We start from the raw sequence: 8,656 nt of genomic DNA, 5'->3' as shown, positions 1-8,656 counted from the left end.
CAGTTAAAAAGCGATTCAATGCAATTCGTGGTCATTTTCTTCCTCTTCGCATCCTAATAGAAGCTGACTGCTTTAGCTCTTAATTCCAAATCTCTCAATCTCTGCCTCTACACTTGTCTATTTTATCACCGCATCCTTTTCTAGAAATCTGTTATTTTCAACAACGATTTATATACTGAAGTATACAAAAAAATGATGGATAGAACGCTTGAACTAATTTCAGCTATTGTTAATTACTCGGGGCTGAGTCTCAGCCAATCGTTATTTTGCATATCACTGGGTTTAATCTGTATTAGCATGGTGGACACAAGAATGATGGGTTGGAATGCTACACCAAGGGACTGCCAGTGCTTAGACTATGTGCAATCATTCCTTCGATGAGACTAAAATTGCACCTGAGAAAAATTTCAATAATTACTATAGTTTGTCTTTCATGGAGAGCTCTTTCTGACTATCTCTGTTACCATTAGAGTCGACCTCCAACTGTAGTGGATAGGGAAAAGGCCATGAGGGGCATAGTAAGCAGTTACGTCTCTAATATTTATACTGTTTTTATACTAAAATCTAACAATGTTCCCAGTTCGGTGTAGAATAAGTGGCTCAGAGAGGATTTTTTAAAAACTGAGTACAATTGCATGCCTGTTCACCTTGCTACATATTGCCACTCTACAGGTCATTCACTCTCATTCATGCATATTTTCACCCCCCTAACTCCCCCTGACTCCTAACTCCTTTAACTCTATATACCATACTTATCCCCTTTCACGTAACCCTTGATTCACCACTTTTGCGCTTTATCCCCAGTTGGTATACAATAGTATTGTTAACTTTTTCGAGATTTTCATGAGCTTTCCATGACATCTGCTATTTTCAAAAACTACTGTATACCAAGACAAGTCTTTGAGTTCTCATACAGTTATCCATTTCCCATCAGTGGAATTAAATCTTTGCAATGGTATTGACATACCTCCATTTCTTAAAATTATTGTTTGGCCTCCACTCATGTCTCTATCACCAATGAAAAAGAGGTCAAGGGCCTCACACAACTAGTATTCATCACAGATAAAATTTGATGGATTTGGAAAGTAAAGTGGATATATGCAGCACACCTAAATGAGTCGGGTTGTAAATGTTAGGGGTATTTCTTTTTTGTTTCCCCCAGTCACCTTCTTCTGATATTGCCATCCAGACACCAGATCAAGAAACTGAGGAAACATCAATTAAACAGGTTAGCATATTTAGCCTGTTGAAATGCATTTGTGCAAATCTTAAAGACATCATGTTCGGCACTGAGGCACTAAAGCTTATCACACAAAGATAGAGGTAGAGACACATTTTGACCATCATCTACCACAGACAAAGAACTGGATCCCTTGGTTTCTTTGTTAAATTCTTCATTGTATGGACCTTCTAGGCTTTGCTGAGGCACACAATTCAGAGCACATAGAGACATTTGCCTTATGTATTGGCTTTGACACACAATAAAATCTGTCCCAGACTATTCCCTTTGTCTTATTTATCTATTTACATCTCAATTCTGTAGTGTGGCCAGTCTTTATCCACTGTTTCACTACTGCTCCCACAGTGCAGTCCAACCCTGAGATAAAAGGTTCCATCTGTCAAATGTCATTTTTGGTCTTTTTCTACATGTGGCCTTTCAAATACATTGTCATCCTCTGAGCTGCTGTTCTATGATTTGTGGATATGTATTTGCTGTTCCATAAACCCAGTTTCAGGGTATTTCGTGACTGAAAAACCGGACACTTGCATATTCACTGGCCCTCATTATGTGGAATGAGTTAATATTGGTGTTCAGTGCTCATACTTACACCTTCACACCCATTTGGAAAGTCACAAAAATAAGTAACAGTAACATGAATTAGCAATAGGATTCCCAGACATTGTATTTAAGGTATTAACACAATTTATAGCTTAGACTGGGGTGCACAAAACAGAAATAGTGTTCCCACAGTCTTTTATGACATTTGCATGAGTAGTGTTTCAACGTACAAATGTACAAGACATGAGTGTATTCTACTGGAACATTTTAAGATGACTACATGAACGATCAAAGCGTGTAATGATTACTGTTTGGACAAAAAATGATAATACAAATCCTTTTAAAAAATGTGGAATTAGCTCAAGCTTTTGTTGTTGATAAAAGAATTAGATTTTACATGTCACAATGCTGTATTACTTTGTCATAAATGCAGTCTTAGCCCCTTTCTTCACACTTTACACAACTTTTACGTGGGTCTGGCCTTATCTAAATAAAGGTGCCACTGCAGTCATGTGTTTTATGGAGACTATGATTGCACTTGTGAAAACTGTACATTAATTTTCATAGTTTGTCATTCATAACAATTCTTTCTGACTTTTTCTTATGCCTTTAGAGTCTGCCTCCTAGTGCAGTGGATGGTGAAGAGGGCACAAAGGACACAGTAAGTCGTTTTATGCTCGAATATATACTGCTCTTATGATAACCGTCTAAAACATTTCCCAGTTCTTTGAAACTAAATTGCATCAGCTTAGACTTCCTAAAAGTAGAATTAATATATAGAATTGATCATTTTGTTAAGTATCTCCAGTTAAAAAGCGATTCAATGCAATTCGTGGTCATTTTCTTCCTCTTCGCATCCTAATAGAAGCTGACTGCTTTAGCTCTTAATTCCAAATCTCTCAATCTCTGCCTCTACACTTGTCTATTTTATCACCGCATCCTTTTCTAGAAATCTGTTATTTTCAACAACGATTTATATACTGAAGTATACAAAAAAATGATGGATAGAACGCTTGAACTAATTTCAGCTATTGTTAATTACTCGGGGCTGAGTCTCAGCCAATCGTTATTTTGCATATCACTGGGTTTAATCTGTATTAGCATGGTGGACACAAGAATGATGGGTTGGAATGCTACACAAAGGGACTGCCAGTGCTTAGACTATGTGCAATCATTCCTTCGATGAGACTAAAATTGCACCTGACAAAAATTTCCATAATTACCATAGTTTGTCTTTCATGGAGAGCTCTTTCTGACTATCTCTGTTACCATTAGAGTCGGCCTCCAACTGTTGTGGATAGGGAAAAGGCCATGAGGGGCATAGTAAGCAGTTACTTCTCTAATATTTATACTGTTTTTATACTAAAATCTAACAATGTTCCCAGTTCGGTGTAGAATAAGTGGCTCAGAGAGGATTTTTTAAAAACTGAGTACAATTGCATGCCTGTTCACCTTGCTACATATTTCCACTCTACAGGTCATTTACTGTCATTCATGCATATTTTCACCCCCCTAACTCCCCCTGACTCCTAACTCCTTACTCCTTTACCTCTATATACCATACTTATCCCCTTTCACGTAACCCCTGATTCACCACTTTTGCGCTTTATCCCCAGTTGGTATACAATAGTATTGTAAACCTTTTCGAGATTTTCATGAGCTTTCCATGACATCTGCTATTTTCAAAAACTACTGTATACCAAGACAAGTCTTTGAGTTCTCATACAGTTATCCATTTCCCATCAGTGGAATTAAATCTTTGCAATGGTATTGACATACCTCCATTTCTTAAAATTATGGTTTGGCCTCCACTCATGTCTCTATCACCAATGAAAAAGAGGTCAAGGGCCTCACACAACTAGGATTCATCACAGATCAAATTTGATGGATTTGGAAAGTAAAGTGGATACAAGCAGCACACCTAAATGAGTTGGGTTGTAAACGTTACGGGTATTTCTTTTTTGTTTCCCCCAGTCACCTTCTTCTGATATTGCCATCCAGACACCAGATCAAGAAACTGAGAAAACATCAATTAAACAGGTTAGCATATTCAGCCCGTTGAAATGCATTTGTGCAAATCCTAAAGACATCGTGTTCGGCACTGAGGCACTAAAGCTTATCACACAAAGATAGAAGTAGAGACACATTTTGACCATCATCTACCACAGACAAGGAACTGGATCCCTTGGTTTCTTTGTTAAATTCTTCATTGTATGGACCTTCTAGGCTTTGCTGGGGCACACAATTCAGAGCGCATAGAGACATTTGGCTTATGTATTGGCTTTGACACACAATAAAAACTGTCCCAGACTATTCCCTTTGTCTTATTTATCTATTTACATCTCAATGCTGTGGTTTGCCCAGTCTTTATCCACTGTTTCACTACTGCTCCCACAGTGCAGTCCAACCCTGAGATAAAAGGTTCCATGTGTCAAATGTCATTTTTCGTCTTTTTCTACATGTGGCCTTTCAAATACATTGTCATCCTCTGAGCTGCTGTTCTATGATTTGTGGATATGTATTTGCTGTTGAATAAACCCAGTTTCAGGGTATTTTTTGACTGAAAAACAGGACACTTCCATATTCACTGGCCCACATTATGTGGAATGAGTTAATATTGGTGTTCAGTGCTCATACTTACACCTTCACACCAATTTTGAAAGTCACAAAAATAAGTAACAGTAACCTGAATTAGCAATAGGATTCCCAGACATTGTATTTAAGGTATTAACACAATTTATAGCTTAGACTGGGGTGCACAAAACAGAAATAGTGTTTCCACAGTTTTTTATGACATTTGCATGAGTAGTGTTTCAACGTAAAAATGTACAAGACATGAGTGTATTCTACTGGAACATTTTAAGATGACTACATGAACGATCAAAGCGTGTAATGATTACTGTTTGGACAAAAAATGATAATACAAATACATTTAAAAAATGTGGAATTAGCTCAAGCTTTTGTTGTTGATAAAAGAATTAGATTTTACATGTTGCAATGGTGTATTACTTTGTGATAAATGCAGTCTTAGCCCCTTTCATCACACTTTACACAACTTTTACGTGGATCTGGCCTTATCTAAATAAAGGTGCCACTGCAGTCATGTGTTTTATGGAGACTATGATTGCACTTGTGAAAACTATACATTAATTTTCATAGTTTGTCATTCATAACAATTCTTTCTGACTTTTTCTTATGCCTTTAGAGTCTGCCTCCTAGTGCAGAGGATGGTGAAGAGGGCACAAAGGACACAGTAAGTAGTTTTACGCTCGAATATATACTGCTCTTATGATAACCGTCTAAAACATTTCCCAGTTCTTTGAAACTAAATTGCATCAGCTTAGACTTCCTAAAAGTAGAATTAATATATAGAATTGTTCAAATTGTTCATTGTGTTAAGTATCTCCAGTTAAAAAGCGATTCAATGCAATTCGTGGTCATTTTCCTCCTCTTTGCATCCTAATAGAAGCTGACTGCTTTAGCTCTTAATTCCAAATCTCTCAATCTCTACCTCTACACTTGTCTATTTTATCACTGCATCCTTTTCTAGAAATCTGTTATTTTCAATAACGATTTATATACTGAAGTATACAAAAAAATGATGGATAGAACGCTTGAACTAATTTCAGCTATTGTTAATTACTCGGGGCTGAGTCTCAGCCAATCGTTATTTTGCATATCACTGGCTTTAATCTGTATTAGCATGGTGGACACAAGAATGATGGGTTGGAATGCTACACCAAGCGATTGCCAGTGCTTAGACTAATTGCAATCATTCCTTTGAAGAGACTAAAATTGCACCTGAGAAAAATTTAAATAATTACCATAGTTTGTCTTTCATGGAGAGCTCTTTCTGACTATCTCTGTTACCATTAGAGTCGGCCTCCAACTGTAGTGGATAGGGAAAAGGCCATGAGGGGCATAGTAAGCAGTTACTTCTCTAATATTTATACTGTTTTTATACTAAAATCTAACAATGTTCCCAGTTCGGTGTAGAATAAGTGGCTCAGAGAGGATTTTTTAAAAACTGAGTACAATTGCATGCCTGTACACCTTGCTACATATTGCCACTCTACAGGTCATTCACTGTCATTCATGCATATTTTTACCCCCCTAACTCCCCCTGACTCCTAACTCCTTTAACTCTATATACCATACTTATCCCCTTTCACGTAACCCCTGATTCACCACTTGTGCGCTTTATCCCCAGTTGGTATACAATAGTATTGTAAACCTTTTCGAGATTTTCATGAGCTTTCCATGACATCTGCTATTTTCAAAAACTACTGTATACCAAGACAAGTCTTTGAGTTCTCATACAGTTATCCATTTCCCATCAGTGGAATTAAATCTTTGCAATGGTATTGACATACCTCCATTTCTTAAAATTATTGTTTGGCCTCCACTCATGTCTCTATCACCAATGAAAAAGAGGTCAAGGGCCTCACACAACTAGTATTCATCACAGATCAAATTTGATGGATTTGGAAAGTAAAGTGGATATATGCAGCACACCTAAATGAGTCGGGTTGTAAATGTTAGGGGTATTTCTTTTTTGTTTCCCCCAGTCACCTTCTTCTGATATTGCCATCCAGACACCAGATCAAGAAACTGAGGAAACATCAATTAAACAGGTTAGCATATTCAGCCTGTTGAAATGCATTTGTGCAAATCTTAAAGACATCATGTTCGGCACTGAGGCACTAAAGCTTATCACACAAAGATAGAGGTAGAGACACATTTTGACCATCATCTACCACAGACAAAGAACTGGATCCCTTGGTTTCTTTGTTAAATTCTTCATTGTATGGACCTTCTAGGCTTTGCTGAGGCACACAATTCAAAGCACATAGAGACATTTGCCTTATGTATTGGCTTTGACACACAATAAAATCTGTCCCAGACTATTCCCTTTGTCTTATTTATCTATTTACATCTCAATTCTGTAGTGTGGCCAGTCTTTATCCACTGTTTCACTACTGCTCCCACAGTGCAGTCCAACCCTGAGATAAAAGGTTCCATCTGTCAAATGTCATTTTTGGTCTTTTTCTACATGTGGCCTTTCAAATACATTGTCATCCTCTGAGCTGCTGTTCTATGATTTGTGGATATGTATTTGCTGTTCCATAAACCCAGTTTCAGGGTATTTCGTGACTGAAAAACCGGACACTTGCATATTCACTGGCCCTCATTATGTGGAATGAGTTAATATTGGTGTTCAGTGCTCATACTTACACCTTCACACCCATTTGGAAAGTCACAAAAATAAGTAACAGTAACATGAATTATCAATAGGATTCCCAGACATTGTATTTAAGGTATTAACACAATTTATAGCTTAGACTGGGGTGCACAAAACAGAAATAGTGTTCCCACAGTCTTTTATGACATTTGCATGAGTAATGTTTCAACGTAAAAATGTACAAGACATGAGTGTATTCTACTGGAACATTTTAAGATGACTACATGAACGATCAAAGCGTGTAATGATTACTGTTTGGACAAAAAATGATAATACAAATCCTTTTAAAAAATGTGGAATTAGCTCAAGCTTTTGTTGTTGATAAAAGAATTAGATTTTACATGTCACAATGCTGTATTACTTTGTCATAAATGCAGTCTTAGCCCCTTTCTTCACACTTTACACAACTTTTACGTGGGTCTGGCCTTATCTAAATAAAGGTGCCACTGCAGTCATGTGTTTTATGGAGACTATGATTGCACTTGTGAAAACTGTACATTAATTTTCATAGTTTGTCATTCATAACAATTCTTTCTGACTTTTTCTTATGCCTTTAGAGTCTGCCTCCTAGTGCAGTGGATGGTGAAGAGGGCACAAAGGACACAGTAAGTCGTTTTATGCTCGAATATATACTGCTCTTATGATAACCGTCTAAAACATTTCCCAGTTCTTTGAAACTAAATTGCATCAGCTTAGACTTCCTAAAAGTAGAATTAATATATAGAATTGATCATTTTGTTAAGTATCTCCAGTTAAAAAGCGATTCAATGCAATTCGTGGTCATTTTCTTCCTCTTCGCATCCTAATAGAAGCTGACTGCTTTAGCTCTTAATTCCAAATCTCTCAATCTCTGCCTCTACACTTGTCTATTTTATCACCGCATCCTTTTCTAGAAATCTGTTATTTTCAACAACGATTTATATACTGAAGTATACAAAAAAATGATGGATAGAACGCTTGAACTAATTTCAGCTATTGTTAATTACTCGGGGCTGAGTCTCAGCCAATCGTTATTTTGCATATCACTGGGTTTAATCTGTATTAGCATGGTGGACACAAGAATGATGGGTTGGAATGCTACACAAAGGGACTGCCAGTGCTTAGACTATGTGCAATCATTCCTTCGATGAGACTAAAATTGCACCTGACAAAAATTTCCATAATTACCATAGTTTGTCTTTCATGGAGAGCTCTTTCTGACTATCTCTGTTACCATTAGAGTCGGCCTCCAACTGTTGTGGATAGGGAAAAGGCCATGAGGGGCATAGTAAGCAGTTACTTCTCTAATATTTATACTGTTTTTATACTAAAATCTAACAATGTTCCTAGTTCGGTGTAGAATAAGTGGCTCAGAGAGGATTTTTTAAAAACTGAGTACAATTGCATGCCTGTTCACCTTGCTACATATTGCCACTCTACAGGTCATTTACTGTCATTCATGCATATTTTCACCCCCCTAACTCCCCCTGACTCCTAACTCCTTACTCCTTTACCTCTATATACCATACTTATCCCCTTTCACGTAACCCCTGATTCACCACTTTTGCGCTTTATCCCCAGTTGGTATACAATAGTATTGTAAACCTTTTCGAGATTTTCATGAGCTTTCCATGACATCTGCTATTTTCAAAAAC

The 8,656-nt window shown here is 37.2% G+C and overlaps 1 protein-coding gene across 1 annotated transcript in view; it reads left to right on the top strand.

The window, feature by feature from the left end:
- The first annotated feature begins 506 nt into the window (after positions 1 to 506).
- Positions 507 to 8,656, top strand: part of LOC147710663 (uncharacterized) — a 74,871-nt gene continuing 66,721 nt past the window's right edge. Inside the window, exons 1-7 of the mRNA XM_086919373.1 lie at positions 507 to 518; positions 1,163 to 1,228; positions 2,394 to 2,441; positions 3,755 to 3,820; positions 4,986 to 5,033; positions 6,349 to 6,414; positions 7,580 to 7,627. Of these exons, the coding sequence (XP_086775499.1) occupies positions 507 to 518; positions 1,163 to 1,228; positions 2,394 to 2,441; positions 3,755 to 3,820; positions 4,986 to 5,033; positions 6,349 to 6,414; positions 7,580 to 7,627 (354 nt within the window). The remainder of the gene's footprint in view (positions 519 to 1,162; positions 1,229 to 2,393; positions 2,442 to 3,754; positions 3,821 to 4,985; positions 5,034 to 6,348; positions 6,415 to 7,579; positions 7,628 to 8,656) is intronic.

The sequence above is a fragment of the Lissotriton vulgaris genome, chromosome 5 (assembly GCF_964263255.1).
Source record: "Lissotriton vulgaris chromosome 5, aLisVul1.2, whole genome shotgun sequence".
Classification (NCBI taxonomy): domain Eukaryota; kingdom Metazoa; phylum Chordata; class Amphibia; order Caudata; family Salamandridae; genus Lissotriton; species Lissotriton vulgaris.
The sequence above is the reverse complement of the archived record's forward strand: the minus strand, read 5'-3'. Positions and strand labels throughout refer to the sequence as shown.